The 23,581-nt window shown below is 36.6% G+C and overlaps 2 protein-coding genes across 2 annotated transcripts; both read right to left on the reverse strand.

Annotated features, from left to right (window-relative positions):
* Window positions 1-405: 405 nt before the first annotated feature.
* Window positions 406-10,480, reverse strand: LOC120327832 (uncharacterized). The gene is made up of 8 exons (XM_078114366.1): window positions 10,426-10,480; window positions 9,520-9,834; window positions 8,231-8,447; window positions 4,085-4,100; window positions 3,394-3,685; window positions 2,879-2,950; window positions 1,586-1,897; window positions 406-683 (listed from the first exon to the last, which is right to left on the reverse strand). Exons 1-8 carry the CDS (start codon window positions 10,478-10,480, stop codon window positions 550-552), a joined length of 1,413 nt encoding a protein of 470 aa, XP_077970492.1. The 3' UTR covers window positions 406-549.
* A 5,906-nt stretch (window positions 10,481-16,386) lies between these two features.
* On the reverse strand, window positions 16,387-23,048 carry LOC120328871 (uncharacterized). Its single transcript, XM_078114754.1, has 4 exons — window positions 22,557-23,048; window positions 21,697-21,854; window positions 20,941-21,163; window positions 16,387-19,159 (listed from the first exon to the last, which is right to left on the reverse strand). Exons 1-4 carry the CDS (start codon window positions 22,926-22,928, stop codon window positions 18,641-18,643), a joined length of 1,272 nt encoding a protein of 423 aa, XP_077970880.1. The 5' UTR covers window positions 22,929-23,048; the 3' UTR covers window positions 16,387-18,640.
* Window positions 23,049-23,581: the final 533 nt, after the last annotated feature.

A 23,581-nucleotide genomic window follows, 5' to 3' on the forward strand; every position in this document is an offset into this window, starting at 1 on the left:
TTTGTAGTTTGGAAGATAAATCGCCTTTTCACGGGATTGCAGAATCAATCCGTCTTGACTTTTTAGTCGTTTAATCAGTGATCAAGTGTCTCCAGGATAAAAGGGGGGGGGGGGGGGGGAGATTGTCTAGTCGTTAAAGTATTAGACGCAACTATGTCGGCATCGTAGGTAACATAAGTAACATCCCTTTCAAACCACATTTTTCGCCATTCCATCTAAAGTGAAATAAATTGGGTAACTGCTCACATATCGTCGGATATGATTGGTTATGAGCGAAAAACTTAAGTATATATCTCGTTGGTTGTCACGTGAGTAACAAACGAGGCATTACACGTCATTAGTTTGTAGTCTGTCAGAGCTGATGTATTCAACCATAGCTGTCTTGTTTTCAAAAAACACTCAGAAACATTCCACGACAATATATGCAGTTCGATAGTAACACAACTATTTCAACGAAAGGGTTCTCATTTACAGGGTTCCAAAGCAATTAGAAATCAAGGTCACATTAAATTTTATCCAAAGCCTTGTCCAAAACAATTATTGTAAAGCTCATCTACCGAATGTACCAAATGGTGACGCACGGCTTGTGCTACTTGCACCAGCGAAAATACGACCAGCATTTGAACCACTCTTGCAGCACTTTGTGTTGATATCCGCTACTTTTCGCTCCAATGAAGCCATTTCTAAAAGAAAGAAAATGAAAATTATTAAAAATATATTGAGCCTTATTTAAATGACTAAACCGTATGTAGCAGCACTAGAGGAAAGATCGGGCCCAAAAGTTCCAGCCCGGCCCGACCCAGGCCCGTGGGTATTAAACCCGACCCCGTCTAATCTGGATTTGCAGGCCCGAGCCTAAAGCAAACCAGAAATTTTCCTATTTTATCTAGGTGTTCTTTGAATTGTCATTCATTTTATAACCAGTATTCGTTAGCTTAGTATCCACACGTAGTATATACTGTATGTCGAGCGACTCAATGGCGTAACGGTTGAAGCAGTCACCTTAACACTGTTGACGTCCCACAGTGACTGTTCGTATGGTGCCTTGTTTAGAGCGAAATACGTAAATGATTGCCGTGTAAAAAACTGATCATTATAATGTTTCGAAACTGAAATTAAAAGTCCATTAATGGGAACTCTCAGCCGAGCGTCGGATTTGTTTGAAATATGGCACACTAAATGAACCCACGGAATATCGCGAGATACTATGACCAACTACAACGGGTGAATTCGCGAGCCTGAAAATGACCTAGTCAAACATTTGAAAAAGAAGAAGTAGCATTCCGGCTACATTTTCCGCCGAAAATTTGAAGTTTGTCAACCAGTTAGGTCGAGAAAAATTATTTCAAAAACCTCGCCAACAAGTTTCCAAAAAGCTCAAGTAAATCACTTATTTTTATCCTGTTGTAACAATAAGATATTATCCCATACGAACACGAACATACCCACATGCTACGTTCTGGTGTCCGTCATCTTGTTTCACATACTTCGGGAGCACCAAATCATATATCTACCTCTGGTAAAATTCACATTGTAAAGCACTGCACCGGTTTTAATTTTTCATTCCTAACGAATCCGTACTCACCTTTTTCCAATCCGCTAATCTCAAAAGATTGTTTGCTGTTTTCCCTACGAAGTGTACTAATTTCATTCGATTGTTTTTTGTTCGTTTTACGGAGTTCATCTATTTCTGATTTCTGATCGCTGTTGGGTTTATGAATCCCACTTAATTTAGATGAATGTTGATTAATCATCTCACGAAGTTCACTGATTTCCAATTTATAATTTTTGTTAGTCTCACGAAGTTCACTTATTTCCAATGACTGTTCTTTGATTTTTTTGGTAATTTCAGCGATTCCCGACTCTGACTTTGTTTTTTTGTCGGAGCCCACAATTTCTGGTAAAATATGAAATGTTGAAGTGTTAAACTACAATTGGGTACACAAAGACGTTGCGAATCCCATGCAGTATATTATGTCTGGCAAACTTAACATATATATATTTCTTGAGCTGTTTAGCTGATTGCACTGCGTTGAACGTTGCAGCTTGACAAACAGATAAAACACGGTGGACAGAAGGAATGGATATATATGGCCTCAATCGCTGTTTAAATAGCCTGTTAGGCACGATTCCTGCAATGAAGTTGTCGGCCTATTTGGCCCAAGTATGTAGGAATCGCTTTTTATGGATGTTTCCTCGACCCTTGATCGATTAACTTCTCCATCCAAACTTCTTCACATCCATAGATATTCCCTCGGGTTCAGTCTTTATGCCGTCTCTACTACGTCTCTACTTAATTGCCGTAGAGTCTACGGTTACTATTTCACAGGCTTGTCCATGGGACATATTTTTCTGTCCCATCCCATAGCAATTATGCCTTTCCCATCCTATTCCATCCCATGGGATTCCCATTAGGATACAGTTCAATAAGACTTGTTAAATTTAGGTTTAGCGTCTACTAAATAGGACTACATGTACGAAAAGACATTAAAAAAACAGCAAAATTTACGGACTTTGTTAACTTTTATACATGTGTCCATCAGCCCCATCACGAAATACATTGTTAATGCTAAATATATTTTGCTTCGTATTACTAACAAGAGAGCTATGCTCAAATAAATGGACACGAAATCCATAACGAAATGTTTTACATAATTTCCCCGAAAATCATACGGTTTTCGTGTCCCACGTGTCCCATGGGAAATACAAATGTGTGCTATCCCATCACATGGGACGTTTCCCGTGGGAATCCCATTCCCATGGACAAGCTTGCCATTTCACCTAGGTTGCCACAAATTGGGAAAGCTATCGTAAGCGCGATAACTCAAACTTGACAACTACACCTATATAAGATACTTTAAATAAAAAAAAGAATCACCTCTTATTTTATCCGCATTCTCATCAACTTTGCTTTCAATTTTATTCAAGTCCGAATTTATACTTCGGATATCTGAAATAAAAGGTAAATAATGTTATTTATTATTGAAATTATATAGTGTCTGTAAGGTGCAATTGTTAAAATATATCTGCCAAAATTAATTTGGTAATATATTTTAGTTCGAGCGCCAGTGCTCACTGCATGGCGATTCGTCAACATTGAGTTTTTCACTTCAATTTAGGAAATTGAATATTTGTCAAGCGTACTGTATAATAGCAATAGCAGACCTAATAATAGCCTCTCCAGATTGTGAAATTTCGGAACGTACATTCTGGCATACAGAACATGGAAACACGAAGCACATACTTATCAAAGAATTGTTTTGTAATTGCTCATTTAAAGTTTCGCATTCCAAAACTAGGCCATCGCCGAACAAAGAAGAATGTCAATATTAATGATTGTTAGCCAAACAAAAATACTTTAGACTCGTTTAGAGGTTCCCCAATTTAATTTACCTTGAATGTTGCCAGTAATGAGTGAAAGTAGGTTTCCATTATTTTGTGATTGTGCTGCTTTTGAAGTTTTGCAAGTTATTGGGAATTCGTTTCTTGTTAAATGTTTTTCGATGCTGAAACCAAACTGATCCCAAATCGGGGGTGTAGGATCACATTGCACAATTTGGCAACCTGGCCTAGGAGAACATTGAAGCACTGTTTCATCTTGGCAGAGGAATGGAGAGATGAGGATAAGAAGATTAAAGATAAGATAAATTTTCATTTTAACCTTTGACATTTCAAATAAATCTTGTTAACCTCTTAACTAAAGCAATTGTTCAATCTAATTATAAGCTAATCTGCAAATAATAATAAAAAGTTTGAATGAAATATCCATTTATGTATCGCAACAATACTCTGTGAAAGACGCGGCAAATACGGTTTAGGTTTATCATAGCGTTGCTACTGTGGAATGATAGAGATAATCACATTAATACTACGAGAATATTATCTTCAACTTTGAAATAAACACATGCATGTTTTCTATCTTGAACTTTGGTATGGGGCAGCGTGAGTTAATTGCAAGCTATTCTGCACATCTACAATCTGCAAAGTTCGAAAATCATTTTATGTATTCCATCAAGATTTTGGTATCATGCTTTGAGAAAACTTGAATTAAAATGCAGCGTCAATCAACTGTAAATTATATTACTTCCAAGTATTTCCAACTATAAAATTGTTTACAATCTTCATTTACATCTTTAGCTATTCTCATTGAACGACAAGTCTCTTGTGACCAATTATTTACTTGCCACTGTTATGCAACCGTAGGCATGAGCATGATTATTTTTGTAAAATATGAACAAAAATATTTATAAAATTATTTCAAACTTCAAAAATCTCTAGTCGACTACACGTGTTAAACTGCAAGTGAACTTAGGTAAATTTGTCAAAAACATCGCTATACGCACAAACATACGAGTTGACCAAAAATCAACGCTACTGTGAAACCGCGTGTCCCATTTGACTTTTTGCTCCAATGAAGCCATTTCTATAGAAACGAAAGAAATATATTAACAAGAGATACAGTGCTGTCAAATGACTAAAGTCTGTGCAACTCCGTATTGTAGTACTTCACAAGAATCCTCTGGAATCGTCATATGAGCATGCCAGATCGCTAAAATGTTCCAAATTGAAATTGAAAAACCGATTAACAGCACAAATTGTCGAACTGGAACTAGACTCACTGAATACCAACTTTTGGAGTGCGATTTCGAGCCCCATATGATACAGCCAAGAAAAGTTTGGAAAAAATAAAATGTTAGTTTTCTGCGGAACTACTTTCATCCTAAAGTACTGAAAATAGACCTCAGTCATTCGAAACCCATCCTACGCGCGAAATATAAAAGTGGAGTAAACAAAACGATTTTAACATTAGCTCGTATGGGGAATGTGATCAGCAGTGCAGAAATTTGTGCATTTTTTATAATTTTCTAATTATCTTTCCTTGTAGACGTGTGCATTTTCAGGAATAGAATATTTTTTATATATTTTTTGATATTATTATCATGATAAACATGGTCACGAATTTTGATAACACTGGCCAACAATTTTTTACTTTTCGAATGTTGTTTAGATTTTTGCAACTGATTTTGGCACTGCTGAATCCGAAAATTACATCAGTTTTTCCTCATCAGGTCAAGTTTGTGCGTTTCAAAAAATCAGCTCGTTTGACAAAATTGATTACATTTTTGTGTCGTTATGACGTTTTTTTGTTAGCACACACACTAAAAAAAGAAAACAATTCTTTGTTTAACAATATATATTGATTACGAGATGGAAACATCGATTAATAAAAACTAATTGGTGGACATCGATAAAGAAGAGTATGGATAATGTAAAAAGAATTTTAAAAAACGTTTTGTATTTCGAATCGGGGTGATAAATACAAGCCAGATGGACTCGACATCTAATACTCCAGAAAAAGCGAATTATGTTTACTTTTAAACGGGATAGGAGTGGCCCCGTCCGGAGCGAAATGCAACGCAAAATATTCAAGATACAAAGGGCGAAGGTTTTCGCGAGCTGTTTCGAGCGGACGCAATCTTTGTCTGTTTATTTCTGTGTGGGTAATGATTACAAGCTTGTTTACGCGCCGAAAACGATTGTGAACTCGCTCAAATTACTTTCTTTAAGGAATAACAGATTCATTGTATATTTCTTAGCTTTCAAATACCCACAGATATAAAACTCGTAGAATTTAAAAGATGCTAAGAAAAGTGAAGCGCAACCGGGGTCACAAACGCTCGGACAAGAATATATCATGCTTGAAAATGACGCAGAAATGTCTTATTGCTTTTGTTTTGACATACGTCCACGATAAGATGAATACATGAAGAATATTAACTCTTACTGGCCAATCATATTGGAGCCATATTTATATTACACATAGGTGTCATGCGCTAATTTAAGGTTAAAAGCCTGGAACATGTAAGTGAAGCAGTCACCATAACGTGTCGAGTCGAGAGACTGCTAAAGATAGTAAACGAGAGTGAACTGCTTGATCAAGCCGAGCTTATTGAGCTATGGAGGGGAGAGTATTCAACCAGAAGGCTATTAATGACGCTCCTTTCTTTGCAGTGCATCAGTTCCCCCCATCGTCATGTGGCACTCTAAGCTTGAGCAAAAGCTGCACAATATCGGATCGGCACAGTAAACCAAATGCCTTTCTTCCGAGAGAAAATGGAGGTATCCTTTATGCCTTGTTGCAGAAGAAGCTGATGTAAGTACAGTCAGAAAGAAGATATTTTCCTCCAATCTGGAAGCCAACAGTTTGGCAGAATCCTTTGGCATTCTGAGGTCGCAAACTAGATCATTCAACTTTTATTTGGGAAAATTGATGTGGGGCATCATCTTCAAAATCCATTTCTCCTTCTTCATATCCTTTGAAACTGGAGGTATTTTCGTCGCTGATGAAGGTCTTCTAAACGAAGCCATCACATTCACTCGCAAAATATAGGTAAAGATGTTCAGCAATTAACTTACACAGAAGATAGATGGAATAAACAAAGAACTGGTACCACGGTATAAATGCGTAAAACCAGTAATCAAACGCAAGTGAAATGGCACCGGTACAGATTATAGATAGACTAGTCAATGTTAAACACTTCCAGTACCCAAGGCGACATTAGCGCCGCAGTTAGCGCGCACATTTCACAGGTTGGCAGAATGTCATGGTCTAACTCCAGGAGGAGAGACGCCTGCGGAAGCACACCTCCCATTGAAATTCAAATGTACGATTATCAAAAAACTTGACCATGTTTATTGTCATAAAAATATCGAAGAATATTTAAAAACCACTCTCTATTTAAAACTGCCCACGTTTACAACGAAAGATAACTAGAAAATCACAAAAAAACTGCAAATTTCTGTTCTGGTGATACATTTTCACAAGAGCTAATGTTAAAATTGCTTACGTAAACCGAACTGTTGTGGTTTTCATGACGAATCCTGTGGGGCGACGGAATAATTGTAGGTTGTTGTTATTGGGCACGAAAGGCACGGTCATGGATGGCCACACGTCGATCGCGATCGATCGATCGATCGCCACGTCTTGAGTAGTCGATTGCGGCTGGTGTTGAGTGAATTCGATTAACATACTTCAAACAATTGCCTTGGACCATTTTCATGCAGCGCATGTTGACCCATTACTTTACCTTAAATTAACTAGATTTGAGAAAAATCCAATCACTCAGCAAACTGTCGTATATTTATCATAGCTAGATATTACTCAACGAAAGGATTTATGTTCACAATATGTTCACTGACTTGAAAACTGGGCGCGATGTGCCAAGGATTAAAGTGTTAGAATTTACTTTGTTAGCAGTTTATATACCTCAGATTCGAATCACGTGCTCGCTACTAGGGCTGGGAATTTCGAATCGAATAGTAAATTATTCAAATCGATTCGGAGCAAAACTTTGAATCGCCGCCATTTTGTTTTTTTCTTTCCGCCAATGGTCAAGGTAAATTTCTCAATTTTTTTTGGTGGAGGCATATTCAACGCAAGCCATTTGAAGCCATTTCAACGCAATTCTGACATACGACTCTTTATTATAATGAGTTATTGATGAAAACGTGTGCTCAGTAATCTGCCTGATTGATGCGTTCCATGCTTTCTGTAATTTATGTGTCTGGAGGACCTAGTACAATAAGAAAGTCACATACAATTGATATCCCCCAAGTATTCAAGATTTGATTCTAAAATTTTTTTTGATTCGATTTTGAAATCATCAGGTATTCGAAAATGCTCAGCCCCACTCGCCACTTCACAAAAAGTGGACTAAATTGGATAGTTTATGGCCAACTGCTTACATAACATCGGGTATAAATGGGCGCAATGGGCAACGGTTAAAATGTTAGACTTCACTACGTTGGCATCGCAGTTTACATACTCCAGACTCAAATCACATGCTCGCCACTTCACCAAAAGTGAAATAAATTGGATAGGTAATGGCCAACTGCTTACATATCATCGGATATAACTGGCTATTAGTATAAGACTTTCGGAGCGAGAGACATGAGCAAGCTTTATAAAACTCATCACTGCACCTTAGGTGGAATAAATTGGGGTAATAGCAGATTGCTTACATGTCGTTAGATATCAGTTTGAGTTGATTGTTTATGTCTTATTCAGAGCAAAAGACTTGAGCAAGCGTCGTGCAGAAAATAGCTAATCTTCAGAAGTTTAGATTCCTCATTTCAAAAATTGAATGTGCACTAATATTGGACATAAGCAATAAGCTGAATATCTATTACATGAGCATTAAGCTATAAACACCACTGAAATCTGAGACACTATAAGTCGTAGTCTGCAGTCTGCCAGAACGATGTATTTGGCCAGGGTCGACTCGAAACACGTGAAAAGGAACGAAATGTACCGCCTGCACTGCTTGTTCTACTCGCACCCCCTATCACACGGCCACCACTTGAAACGATTGTACGACTGCTACTACTTTTGCTCTTGCAGCACTTTGCGGTGACATCCACGACTTCTCGCTTCAATGAAGACATTTCTAGGAAAGAAAGAAATATACTGTACCAACAATAAATACATTCCCCATATATTTGAATCTTAAGTCAAATGACTAAACTCTGTTCAACTCTTTACTACTGCAACACATTCACAATCTGTTGGAAGCGTCGTATGGGCATGCCAGATCGCTATAATGTTCCAAATTAAAATTAAAAATCGATTAACAGTACAAATTATCGAAAAGATAGCCACTGGCTAGTAGGCTCACTGAATACCAACTTTTGGAGGAAAATTTTGGGTATTCCCGAAGTATGTGAACCAAGATGGCGGACACCGAAACGCAGTATGAGTACCAGGTTAGGGTTAGGCTATAATTTCAGGTTTAAATACTACGGGAGTCACTTGGCTATTCTCCTAACTCGCAATAGAACTAAAATTGGGATAAAATTATGGCCTAACCCTAACCTGGACCACGTACTACGTTCCAGTGTCCGCAATCTTGATGCACATACTTCTGGAGCGCCAAATTTCGAACCTCAGGAAAAAACTGAAGTATTCCTTCCTGGTGACTTCTTTCATTTTAGAGTACAGAAAATTTGAAATAGATTCGTCTAATTCTTGCAGAGGAAAACAGTTTTGTCGTCAAAACCTCATCTATACAATATTAAGTAATAAATACATTATTCACAGTATTTTACACCATCATGAAACGAGAAAAGTGATCTTATAGCTACCATGGGCAAACTACGAACCGCGGGCCAATTTCGGCCAGTTAGGTAATTCAATCTGGCCCGCCTGGTGCTGCCACAACCAAACTAAAACAGGATTTTGATGTTTTAGCTAAACTAGCTCTAGGAATTTGTTCAGATTGCGATTAAATTTAGTTTTGGCACGAGGCTTATTGTTTTCCACCTCTGCTCTTGTAACACTGTGAATATTGTTCATAAAATGTAACTTTTTATGTTATACAAACAGGGCCCGCCAGTCCAGGTGGGCAAAATTTTGGCAGCTGATTCAAAAACCTTGCCCAAACCTGTTTTATAGTATTGTTAATATGATTCGTTATTACTATTAAAGAGACTATAAGATAGATTCATAAGATGCGCACTCACCCTTTTTCAATCCGCTGATTTCAAAGGATCGTTTGAAGTTTTCATTACGGAGTGCACCAATTTCAGTCGTTTGTTTCTTGATCGTTTCACGGAGTTGATCTATTTCTAATTTCTGATCGCTGTTGGGTTTCTGAAGTTGACTTAATTTGGATGAATGTTGATTAATCATCTCACGAAGTTCACTGATTTCCGATTCATATTTTCTGTTAGTCTCACGAAGTTCACTTATTTCCAATGACTGTTCTTTGATTTTTTTGCTACTTTCAGTAATTCCATTAAGCTGCGACTTTGATTTTTTGTCGGAACCCAGAATATCTGTTAAAATATGAAATGTAAAATTACAAGTAAATATAAGACATTGTGGCTCACAGTATGTTAAGTCTAACAAACAATACTCTTTGATCAATGGTGTATCTAGCGCAGGGTGATCCAAGGTTGTCGGCTTCGCGGGCCAAAAAATTATTTTTGCATTGTTCGCGGGCCAAAATAGTGCCAAGTATAGGTAAACAGTGCAATACAAAACAAACACTTTTATTGTGCAAACACATTGTTATCAGACATAGCCATTCAAGGCTAATAGAATCTGCCTGCGTTTGGACCACCCTGATCTAGCTTATGGCAGCCCAAGTATTAAGTATCGTGGCGTAGTTATGTGAAAATGGCGTCCATTGCATATTTTAAATATGCGCCTATTTGATCGTGGACCGATAATTTTTAACGAATGTTGCTGAATTAAGATACTTGTTTTGAAATACTTAAGATACGTTATTTTTTATGTGAAAATACGTAATTACTTGACATGCGTTAAATGTCCGAGACTTGGCGCTGAAATGATTAATGAAATAGGTAAGGTATGGTAATTGTTTCATGGCGCCGACTGCATTTTGAATAGTCCTCTATCTATACCGATTTCAAAAGCTTTGGCGTTGTAACCATTTGTTTGCCTACCGCTCTCTAGCATATTAGAATCGACAATCCTATATATCCAATGGCGTTCGGTCTTTATGTCCAGGTCATCTGAGATGCTACAAATTGTCAAGGTATATGGCAACACTCCAAACCAGGGGTGTGCAACCTGCGTCCCGCGGGCCAAATGCGGCGCACAAAGAAAAATTGTACGGCCAACGGTAAAATGCCAATTTTCAAGAATGCACGGCCCACGAAACGAATTTTTTATTTAGTTTAATCTGGTAAGTGCGAGTAATTCTAATCCTTTCGCGTTGCACGGCCTATACCTGAGTCCAATTTGTTATCTATGCCTATGGCAGGGGTCGGCAACCTTTTGTCGCTCTCGGGCCAAAATTAAGGTTGCAAGTCATTGGCGGGCCGCACTTATTTTTAGAAAGTTGAAAAACCGAACGGATGGTACTTTTTATAATAAAAATAAAGCATCTCTCTCAATACAATACATCTCAATACATCTCTCGAATAGAATATAGATTTATTTCCTCATTGCATCTCATAAAATTCCATTTGAATATTTTCAGCGCCATTGAACCCTTTGCACTTAGCATCAACTTTTCTGCGTTTTGTTGCCATTTGCTTAATTAAATTATATGCTCATTAAACGAGTAATTGTGAAATAATTAATTGTTAGGTTATATTATAATTTAGTCTAAAAAATATATTAGTCAAAACGGATGTTTTGTTACTGTAATTTAGTGAAGCGTCTCGGGCTGATTATAGTGCTCTGCCGGCCGTAGGTTGCCGACCCCTGACGTTACAATGCCCTAACAGTTAGCTTGTGCGAGTCAAACAACACATGTCGTAAGATCGATAACCAAATTTTTGTGCCTGCAACTACTAGTACGCCTGTGTCAAATAAAGTTGCAGCCCGCAGTTTCATTCAGTTATTTGCATCTCGCCCTTCTGTAATAGAAGTTGCATACCCCTGCTCTAAGCAGAATATCCGCAACATTTGAATTTCAAATGTCTAAGAGCCGCAACCATTGCTCGCCAGATACGTCGAATAATAAAGAAATCACCTTTAATTTTAACTGCATTCTCATCAATTTTGCTCTCAATTCCAGTCAAATCTGAATTTATACTTCGGATATCTGAATAGAACGTTATGTTATTACTTACTACCGATGCATCTCTGAAATATACATAAATTTGTAACAATTTATTTCAAACTAAATTTCACATGATTCGATTTTGAAATCATCAGGTACAGTACTTGGAATGCCAAGCCCAAGTCATAACCACTAACTAAGCCCAAAGTCTGAAAATGAAAATTTTACCACCCGATTTACTTTACCTTGTATGTTGCCAGTTATGAGTGACAGTAGGTTTCCATTATTTTGTGATTGTGCTGCTTTTGGAGTTTTGCAAGTTATTGGGAATTCGTTTCTTGTTAAATGCTTTTCGACGCTGAAACCCAACTGATCCCATATCGGGGGTGTAGGATCACATTGTACAATCCGGCAACCTGGCTTAGGAGAACATTGAAACACTGTTTCATCTTGGCAGAAAGATGGAGAGATAGAGATGAAAAGATTGAAGATAAGATAAATTTTCATTGTAACCTTTGACCTTTTAATCTTTAACCTTTCAAATGAAGCTTTTTAACCCTTTAAATAAAGCAATCTAATTGTAAACTAGTCTGAAGATAATAATAAAAAGTTTGAATAAAATTATCATTTATTTATCGCAACAATACTCTTTGAAACGACGCAGACAATCCGTTTTTAGGTTTATCGTAGCGATGCTACTGTGGAATAATAGCGATAAGCACATTAATGATAAGAGATTATTATCTTCAATTTTGAAATAAACGCATGCAGTCTGATTGGATATTAAGCTATGGCAAGAAAAATATTAGCTTCAAATATTTTTTACCTAATGCGCATTTATAATAATGGAATATGTTTTATCGTGAACTTTATCGTGTAATTTAACTGCAAGCTATTCTGAACATCTACAATAGACATGGGCAAAGTAAAGCCCGCGGGCCGAGTCCGCCCGTTGGGTAATTCAATCTGGCCCGCCTGACGCCACAACCAAACTGAAACCAAATTTTAATGTTTTAGCTAAAAATAGCTCAAGGAATTTGTTGATATTGCGATTATATTTGGTTTTAGGACAAGGCATATCGTTTTCCGCTTTTGCTTTGTAACACTGTGAATATTGATTATAAAATGTAACTTTTTACGTCACACATACATAACCCGCCAGACTAGTTGGGTAAAATGTTTGGCCCCTGGTTCGAAAACCTTGTCCGCCATTCCAATGATCTACAATCTGCAGAGTTTAATCGGTACTCCTGAAGTATGCGCACCAAGATGTCGCACAACCTGAACCCTAACCTGGTACACAACCTGAGTTCGGGTTGTGTGCCATCTTGATGCGCATACTTCAGGTGGTCCGTTTAATCAAAACAATTATTTCATATATCCTTTCGAGACTCTTGTGTATCGTGAGTAAATTTTAAAATCGGCGGGTGCATGGTCCTAAGCCAGTGTTCTTCAACCTTTTTAATCGTGGAATACCTTTTATTTTTTTTCAAGAATTTTGTATGCTTTACAAATACCAATGTTTATTTAGGGCTTAAATAAACATTAAATTTTATGCACATATTGTACTGCAATATCATCATGCAATCTAATAAGTTAGTATCCGCAAGTTATAAATTTGACTGACGGCCTTAGAGTCAACGGGTATAATGTTCAACGTAAATCAAACGAAATGCATGGCAGCCAAAATTATCAACCCCAACACGTGCCTGCATAATCTATATAATTTGTGATGTAACAATGTGCTCAAGTCGGCGGTTCTTTGCGTAAATGACATTTTATATTTCATGTGCGCCGCGTTTGCATTGTTGTCTCCAATTAAATATTTTATAATTTATTATACTAGAGTTTAGAATTCCTGACTTAGGCCTGAAAAAACTTAAAATAAAAAAAATAATTGTGTGAAAAAACATGGAAAAAAAAAAAAAAATGAAAAAATAATAAAATGCAAAAAGAAAAATTAAAAATAAAAACGAAAATAAATAGAAACAGATTAAAAAAAAAATTTGAAAAAAAAAAAAACTTGAATAAAAAGAAACTAAAAAGGTTGACAACGATGGGCCGCCTCGTGGCCATGTAAATCCTATCGAAAGTGCAAAGTTAATAAAATGTGAGTCCCTTTCTTTTTAATTATTCCTAACTATGAACTTATTTACTTTCTTGCGTGTAAATTGTGTTGACTTTAGTGGACTTAATCTAATTAATGTTTTCCTGATTTTCTAAATAGTGTTGATATACTCGCTCTAATATAAGCATACAACTACTGCGACATTAGTTTTTTCTATAGCAATTATACCATCAGTGATCTATAGGGTGCCCATGAAGTCTTAAAAGGGAATTTATAGATACCATGTAATGTTTGGACCTCACAATGTGTTAAATGAAGTGAAAAATACTTAAATAAGAGTTTCCCAAACTTTTTGAGCCGCGAACCCCTGTTAGTGAATATTATTTTTTACAGACCGGCTTCCTACGCCGTACCAAGGATAACGTTTCATCTGGATTTAGAACACAACAACACAAATGACATTAATGTGACTAGAATTTTTTTTTTTTTTATCAATTCTGAAAAAAAACATCGTGGTTTAAAACAAGGGCTTGTGTTAAATCAATTTTTTTCTGTATTTTTTGTATTTTTTATTGAAATACCCATGCATCGCCGCTAAACTACGCCGTTGCGTTTGAACAGCTGCATACGCTGTCGGAATTATAATTTCAAAAATGTAAGTAAAAATTCTTGTATTAACTTTTTTTTCTATTGCGTACATTTATCGCCACGGTGATATCTACACCCAAGTCACATGATTTTAACCGGAATGTTTATGCGAGATACCAGAGAGACGTTTTGAGCAGAAAAATCATGAAACTTAGCTCACGAGCCTACTACAAAATTAATTGGGTCAAAGACAGCCTTCGGCAAAGCGAGTGCGTTACGATAATGAAGAATAAACTTACATGAGCTGATTGACTGATTTAAAACGATGAGGCACGCAAGCCTAGCCTATGCTAATTGTAAGAGTCCTCTGATGCAAAGGCGCTACAACTAATCTGTTATGACGCCATAATAAGGATTTCGAGTTTATGTATTGACATTTTTCTCATAAAATAAAGGCATTATTACGATTAATACTGTTCAATTAATATATGCTTTGCATACTTTGCTTTAAGGTTAAAGTGATAGAGTTTTTCAAAGTTATACAAACTGAAATCACATTTTAATTTTCGCAAGGTGGCAGGGTCGCTAACGTAATGGCTTATCGGTTACGTCTTACCGCGGCAACCACGTTTGCGGTCGCTTTGAACTACTGCTTGAGACTGTGAGTGTGGGCCTTTATCGATATTTGTGGCGTTTCGGTAGATTTATTACAGATAAGAAGCGCTTGGCGAGTTTTTACGTCCATTTTCCTTCAACCTATTTAATACAAAAAAATCAACCAGTAAAGCCATTTTGAACAATGCAGGCAAAATAAAACTTGATTCAAAACAATTCTCTTTGAACAAATCCCTAAATTGAACGGATCAATTTGTGACAAGAAAACTCGTAGGCCCGAATCTACGGCAACGATTCTATACAGTTTTACAATGTTTTGACGAAATAAAATTCACGAAAGTCTGAATCCATACATATTAACGTGAAATATTGGTAGGCTAGGGCAATTCGATAAAACCATGATCCATTTGCACCTCGATATATGGACTGTCGGTACTAATTGAACATGTGTAATTAGTGGAACTAATTTAATTGTGTATACGTGAATAGTCTCACACAATTAACTGGGTTTCACGCCTCCTTCCTGTAGCAACGGGGCCCAAATAATCTTGGCAAAGTGGCACAAGTTCCCGACTGGTGATAACTCAATAACTCAGGCTGTCAATTATTACCGACGATGTAGCTCTGTGACAGAGGTCTACCTCGCAGACGTTAAAAGCGAGGATCGTTTTTATCTTGTTTACAAATGTCTATGGAACAGTGGATATACGTTATAACATATATATATATATATATATATATATCAGACTCTTAATACCGCTGCCGACCCTAGTTTGGGAAACCCCGACTTAACCAACAACTGATTGAAAAACAACAAACCTGGTTAAGATATATTGATAACTGACTTCATACCAAAATTGGAATTGTAAAGGGATTTCATGGACACCCTGCTATTTTCTTTTAAATGAGGAGTTCAAGTTATTTGATCCTGAGCAAACTTAGATAAACAAAGGTTATTCTTGATAAATTTTAAACAGTATCTACCTTTACGTCAGTTGTCTCAATCTTGCTTTGAGAAAATTCGAATTTGAAGCAACGTTTTTCAAATGCAAATTCCTGTATTTCTAATTATTTGCAACTACGAAATGCTTTACTATTCTTCCGTGTAAACATGTTTACTTCGACGTACTAACATCTAATTAATATTTTCATATCCAAATGTCATACAGACGAATGTCATTTCAAACCAAATCAATATTATATCCTCGAGGCAATGTTGATCTGTGTTGATTAATATTAACTTGGAATTATTTGATACACTCTCGTAAACCGAACTGTTGTGGTTTTCATGACGAATCCTGTGGCACGATGGAATAGCTCGTTTGCCATATTAATGTTGGCGAGACAGGCTTAAAATTTGGATATGGAGATGACTAATTTTGTTTGCCTACTTCACATCAAGTTGTGTGAAGGGAATGAAACCTATGAGCATGGGGTATATTCACTTGACTAACACAGACAGTCCCCGAACTCGTAATGAAACTAAAATGAGGAAAATCGGAATAAAATTATGGCCTAACCCTAACCTGGTACACATACTACGGGAGTATCCAATATCGCAAAAGTTACATCACCCTACAGTCAAAATTTAAACTCTTATTGCAGGTCTTGAGTATAATATTATATCGTAAAACAAAAAAGATGAATAATAACTATAGAAGAGTTTTAGAAAAAAAATAGATTAAAGTTACAGAAATATTACAGTAACTAAAATTTAGAAATATTTGCTCTTTTATCTATGACTCGTGAACTTTCACTTTGTTTTACTGCCAATATTGACTTGAGGGTGCTCCCAAAGTATCTTGTAAACATACTTCTGAAGCGCCGACTTGAATTGTATAAAGTCTCTTGAAAATCGCTTGAAAATCTGAAAATCGTCTCTTGAAAATCAATGGGCGGGATTACCTAGTGGTTAAGCTTTAGACTTAACTGTGTTGGCATCGGAGGTTACACAACCTGGGCTCAACATCTTATGCTCGCCATCTCACAGTGAGAGAAATGAATTGGGTATAAAAAATTCTTTCAAAAATATCAGCTTCTCACATATCGATATATATCAGTGAATGCTTGTACAGGGTCTTGTTCAGGGAGAAAGGCTCATCACTGTCATAAGCACAAATTTATGCTCTATACGTATGTGGTAGGTTGCAAACCTTCTATAAGTACTCTTGCTTTGCTTTTTGCTGTTATGGGGTCGTGACTATGCTTTAAGCAAATTTGGAAGATTTCAAAGTGCAGAAGTGGTATCGTAGGACCGATTATTTTGACCGTAAATCAATGAATGGTCTGGTTATTGAGGGTGCTACTATGGCGCGAGGTTTTTTCTTAAGCTAATACAACAGCTTGGGTCGAGGTCTGTCGCCCTAATATATATCACGGATGTTTTGTACAAAGCTTTCAAAAATGCAAAAAATTTGAGATTTAGGAAAAACACTCCCGCCACGTTTAAATAACAAATTAGTAATTATGCAGTTAGGGTTTGAATATTCAGCGCAATCTGCATTCCTAACCTAAACCATTACTGGATAAATATTAAATTTCTTGTTTAAACGTTAAACGTGGCGGTGTTTTTTTTTGGCGGGGCTTCATACAAAATATTCGATATCATTTATTTTCAACCCTAATGGTAGGTGACACATGGTCATGGCTCTCGTGTTATGGTAGCTCCAAGAAATTCGAGTAAAATTGAAGTTTGATTTACATAAGCTCAAAGTAAGTGAAAAAATCCCAATAATCAGCATATGTAGCATCAGCCAGGAGCGTAGCCAGAAAATTTCAAGGGGGGATTCTGAAACTTCTGATTGCCAATTGATAACAGCTAGCGGAAAATCTGGGGTGTCAAGAATCTTGAAGGTCTAAAAATCGTTTAATGCTACGAAAAATTGCTATTTATGATAAAGAAACACATTTCAGAAGGGATGTTCCGACCTTCAATCCCATTGGCTACGCCCCTGGTATCAGCATAATGAAATAAGGACAAAGAAAAATTGAACGTTGAACAAAATTTGCGAATTATGGCGTCAGTGACAAGTTTATTCCTCAAATCAAGAATAGTAGACCATACCGTTCGTTGAAGAATGTAAGTCACCTACAGGGTGACCTCAAAAACAGAATTACTTTTACGGAAATAAAGAAAATTAATCCAAGACTTAAAATTCTGTTTGTGTGTGGTTGTATACAAACGTTGGCGCTCTCGTAGTATGTACCAAGATGGGGCACAACCTAATTCCTAACTTGGTGCACATACTATTTTCAGGTTGTGCGCCATCTTGGTGCACATACTACGGGAGCACCCAAATGTTTCATTGATCTAGGAAGCTTTGCACAAAAGTTATGCTCTCTGTTGAATACAGGGTGTCCGTAAGGTCCCTTCACAATTTCGATTTTGTTATGAAGTCAGTTCTCAATATATATTATAAACAGGTTTGTTGTTTTTTAATCAGCATTTGTCAACGTAATATTACTTCATCTAATACATCTGCGAGGGCCAAAACAATATATAGTATCGATAAATTCTCTTGGCAGTTTCAAAAATTGTAGGACTCTATGGACTCCCTATGTTCCGAATGGCATACGCTCTGTTTTTCTTAGGCCACCCTGTATTCATGTCAAAATTATTTCGCGCTGATGTCAACAATTCTCGATTTTTTGCAATTCCGATTGAAGTCACTCGTGAGAAAGTATTTACTGGCCCCTGCTATGCAACCGTAGTCCTGTATAGCAACCCTCTGCATTTTAGTGGTGGTCGTGTCTTTAGTCTGATGTGACATTTTCGACATGATTAAAATAAGACATATTATATTCTGTTTTATCAAAGTTATTTCGGTAAAATTCGTCAACCGGCATTGTTCTCACGTGACTTTGTTGTTTTTCTACCACAAGGTGCCGCACACGAGCCTTTTACACTGATAAATAATTTGATCGTGGAGGAACGTAAACTGGGCAAAAATTTCCACATTAAAACAGGACAAATGGCTGAATATACAAACATACATATTCCGGACGTTAAAAGAAGCACAGACGACGGTGGGTCCACGACAGCTACGTCAATAATAATAGAGAAAGCAGCCGGGGACGTGCAAGCAACGAGAACTCCAGTGAGAATGATCGAAAATTTTAGACGCCAGTTAAATTTATGCTTTACGCTCGGCTTTCTTTGATTTTCTGTGTTTGTGCCGGTCTTTGTTGTCTGAACACTTGCTTGTGATGACGCACCTTTTACGTCATCAATGATGTCACAAATGCCTTCTTCCATGTTGACCACAACAGCTTGTGCCGAACTCGTTTCATGACTTGCAAAAGATTTGTTGTGACGTCGAATACCGTTGACCACAAATATAATCAGTCCCAAAACCTGTAATAAATTATATATGCAGTGAACCATGATAGGCCAGAATAGAGCTCATATCATTAAAACAGCACGGATGCTGTCAATTATGCTTCGTTGGTTTAGACAAGTCAGGATTAAGATAATATACAGCTGCCATAAAGACGAATACTGTTCATAACAAAAATAATCATCCCCGAACCTGTGACAAATTATATATGCAGTGAACCATGATAAGCCAGAATATAGCTTATCTTATTAAAACAGTTCGGATGCCATTCAACTTGTTGGTTTAAATAAGTCGGAATAAGATGAGATACAGCTGATGTATGGACCCCATGAAAGACCAGAATGTAGCTTATTTCAATAAAACAGTACTGATGCTGCCAATTACGCTTCGTTGGTTTGAATAAGTCAGGATAAGATGAAATACAGCCTTCACAAAGTCGTATAAATACACCGTATAATAAAATTCATTGATTAGCGCTTGTACATTAAAACGCGTTTTTCATGACATGCGTCATCTGTAACCGACATATTCGCAGGAAATTTAAAGTATATACCTTTGTTTATTACTGTATATATACAGCTTTCCTTAAAACTCATCAGATGCATGGGTTAATAATTATGGATCGAACTAACCCACTCTTAGCGAGATTTCTAATCTGTGGCAGAGTCATTACATATTTTGACCACAAACAACATGTACGCCTACTCGTAAGCAAAGAAATATGCTCGCTTAGTCAAATCAAAATGAGTCTGTATTTGACTATGTTGTTGTACGAACCAAAGCGAGGAACCTTTTAGACAACTATTTGAAAAATCTTCTAGTCCTGAGTACAAATTTAACAAATCCATCCAACTGGTTCTTACAAAGAGAATACAGTATAATCAAAAATATGTCATTTCATATACAACGAGTTTTAAGTTAGAAAAAATAGATTGCAAAGTCAAATGTTATAATTTTCAATTGTAAGGAGAAATACTTTATCTGCACTTTGTATACGGAAAAAGCCACAAGTAGGGGGCTGTGATTTAAATAATTTAATAACTGTTACCCCATTTTGGTTCCAAACCGTACATCTCGCGATCATTTCCTTACGCGGAGTACCTTGAAATGTTCAATTCCCAAGTAAACCTACGACCATTAAGGTTTACAGAATTAAGATGTGAATAATACCTAACAGCTCGCAGGCTTTTACCCTTCTACGATAGAGAGCGAGAAATATCGAGATTGCGAGAGATAGTTCATGAAATGATTGCTATGAATTTAATAAAGATAACCAAAAAATAGAGCCCGGGTCATCCGAAACTAATTTTAAATCCAGAAAATTATTCCGAATATTGATTTAGCAGACGGTAAGATTATCGGTACTCCCGTAGTATGTGTACCATGTTAGGGTTAGACCATAATTTTATTCCGATTTTCCTTATTTCGGTTCTTTTACGAGTTTGGGGACTGTCTGTGTTAGCCAAGGGAGGTTTCAGTCTCCTTACACAACTTGATGAAAGTAGAGGAACAAAATTAGATACCTCCATATTGGTACACATAATTCTGGAGCGCCAGATTATCATTGAACCAAAAAATATACCAGGTCGTTGGAACATTTTCTAGAGCGAACATAACTTTTATGCAAAACGTACTTTCTGATTTCTGAAACTTCTGGGCACAATCATACACAGACTGAAGTATTTAATAATTTTTCTTCATTTGTGTAGTGATAAATAGTAATAAATGTTTTTAATTTTTTTTTTGGCGGGAAGGGAAATTCACCCTACATTTATTTATGCATCCAAAACAAAATTACCTCAATCATCCAAACAGCGACGACGACCATGAGAAATTCAGTTTTCAAGGGAGCCCACATTTTTGAGCAATGTTGACCAACAGGGCAGTGTTCCCCGATGAAATTATTGCTGGGACATCGGCAATCTTTTGCACAATTCCATACGTAAGATAAGATGGTTATCAAGAAGGGTAATACCCACGATGCAGCAATGAGAAGTTGAGCAATTCGAACCTTTAAATCCCTGTCAAAAAATCAAAATAGGAAATTTCGAAAAAATTGATTTATTAATTTATTCCTTCAAGTCGCCACTTCTTTCCTCAGAGTGTAATAAATTGGGTAGAGTTCAGACAACAGCATATCGGAAAGATTCTGGTCCTTTGGCCCTAAAATGGTGGCTCTTTGCGTATCATTGAGTGGCTGCTAGTAAAGAATTTTGCGTGATGAAACGCCTCATAAATATCTTGAATACCTATATTAAAATAGAGCAAGCGCAATTCCATACGTGGGTAAAACCCACGCCGCAGTAATGACAAATTGAGCAATTTCAACCTCTAAATCTCTTTAAAAAATTGAAATAGATCTTTGAAAAATAAGTTAATTTATTCATTCATTCATTCATTCATTCATTAAACTCCTTCAGAATGTAATAAATAGGGTAGAAAAGTAGTTGGAAAGTCCTTGCAAAGATAGCGGCTTGCTTAGTGGCTTAGTGGCTGCCTCAACAGAATCTAGTCCAGGCTAAAAGGCAAACATAAAAATAAAAACAATATTTACATTGCTTTTTTAGAATTAACGTTTTTTGTCCCACGTTCCGTTCCGCTTCTTCCTACGTAACAGACGCTATCAAGTGTGACGTAGATAAGTGACGTCACATTTGCGCAGATACCAAGAACCATAGACGCTGTCATGGCCTCAGAGAATATCCAAATTACCTTTCGAAAATAAAATATAATTGTTCGAACGGGCACTTTGTATTGGAGTGTTGTGTGTATAATATGTTTTTTTTTCCATTAGACAATTTGCTCAAAGCATGGCCACGCACACTCATTCAGAAAAGAAAAGAGATTGATATTTGAGCAAAGTTGCAAGCACTACTAAAAGGAAGCTGAGACTATGAAGAACCATAGTATAGAATTGCGCATTTTGAATCGTGGTTTTATATTACAAAACTAAATGATAAATATTGGATTCCGCTACGAACAAGACATTGTTGTATATTAAACACTGCCTTTAGCGCCTTATGTTAGATAAATCTTTAACAGATGATATCATCGCCGAAATGTATATATATATATATATGTTGAATTGCAATATTTCGTGACGTGTCATCGATAAAATATAGCCGATCACTTTGTGATTCTCGGGTAAATGGTTTGTCATTTCGATACTCCCGTGGTGTGCGTAACAGGTCAGGGCATAATTTTATTCCGATTTTTCCTATTTTAGTTCTATTACGAGTTCAGAGACTGTCTGTGTTAGCCAAGTGAATGCACCCCCTGTTCATAGGTTTCAGTCCCTTAACACAACTTGATGTAGAGTAGGCGAAAAAAATTAGTTACCTCCATATTGGTACACACACTTAGAGAGCGCCGTCATTTCTACTCAAGGCAGCAGTTATTTAAGACGTAAAATACCTTTTCAATGGACATGATTCCTTCCTGCGGAGACCTCGATACTTGTGGATAATTGTCCACTGTCAACCAGATGCTCATCAGTAGATAAACAGTATTGCTTAGTAAAGTGCTCATAACGCAAGAAAACGTATAATTCTGTCTTTGAAGTTTTTTTCTGTCTCTCGCTGCTGCAGCGAAGAGTGTTAGATTCAAAAATGTAACAATGATTTTAAACGGAATAAAAGCAATTGTAAATAAGTTATTGTTTTGTTCGCAAGTATCGTTCCCAGTATTTGAAAGAGTATTATTTCCAAAACTTCTCGTTGTGACGTCATCATCTGTGACGTAAGATTGTGTGACGTCAAATAAATCCGGGGGGTTTGGTATATCCATTGTAGATGGTATATCCGATTTCACTGTCGTTTGCAAGGCTATATCTGCGACTTTCCAGTACTAAGAGACTTAATATTCAATTATTTGACAGCATAAACAGCATAGGATCCATATTGTATAAATTCTGCAATAAAAATATTTTTGGATTCTTGGTAAGTACTTGATTCTTATGATAGACTTTCGGATCAATTTTTGAAGAAAGTAATGTTAGTATGACTTTCAAAAACTTGACAAATAATTTATAAGTCGTCTCTATCATTAAGCCCAGCAGTCTTTATTCATGTTTTAGTTTAGTTCATTTTTTCAGTGGAAATACCTAACGAGTTTGAAGCTTCAAAAGCATGAACCTAAATGACGGGGGAAGCCGTAACCAAAGAGCGATTGATTACACCCTACCCCAGTGGTTATTAAACATTTTAAGCCGTGCCCCTGTTTTAGAATTTGTCACGTCTCGCACCTGACCTAAAAATTACTGGCTACCAATAAGCTACAATTAACAGATAGTAACGTGAAAGTATTTGAAAATACCTGGATGGAACGTGAATATTAAAATAAATGAAAAGCTTTGAAATTAAATAAGGCTGGCAAAATCAAATCTAACAAATATTTTTATTTTTAATTAGCTCCACACCCCTAAAAAATGTGAACCCCCT

Source organism: Styela clava, chromosome 7 (genome assembly GCF_964204865.1).
Source record: "Styela clava chromosome 7, kaStyClav1.hap1.2, whole genome shotgun sequence".
Taxonomy (NCBI): domain Eukaryota; kingdom Metazoa; phylum Chordata; class Ascidiacea; order Stolidobranchia; family Styelidae; genus Styela; species Styela clava.

Excerpts from the sequence above, each read along its gene's own strand:
- LOC120327832 (XM_078114366.1), bottom strand. The coding sequence starts at position 10,480 with ATGCTAGAGAGCGGTAGGCAAACAAATGGTTACAACGCCAAAGCTTTT. Across the intron at positions 2,951-3,393 it reads CATTACTGGCAACATTCAAG|ATATCCGAAGTATAAATTCG; the intron begins GTAAATTAAATT and ends CTTTTATTTCAG. Across the intron at positions 684-1,585 it reads GATTAGCGGATTGGAAAAAG|AAATGGCTTCATTGGAGCGA; the intron begins GTGAGTACGGAT and ends TCTTTCTTTTAG.
- LOC120328871 (XM_078114754.1), bottom strand. The coding sequence starts at position 22,928 with ATGGATATACCAAACCCCCCGGATTTATTTGACGTCACACAATCTTAC. Across the intron at positions 21,855-22,556 it reads GAATCATGTCCATTGAAAAG|GTAATTTGGATATTCTCTGA; the intron begins GTATTTTACGTC and ends TATTTTCGAAAG. Across the intron at positions 19,160-20,940 it reads TCGCTGTTTGGATGATTGAG|GTTTTGGGACTGATTATATT; the intron begins GTAATTTTGTTT and ends AATTTATTACAG.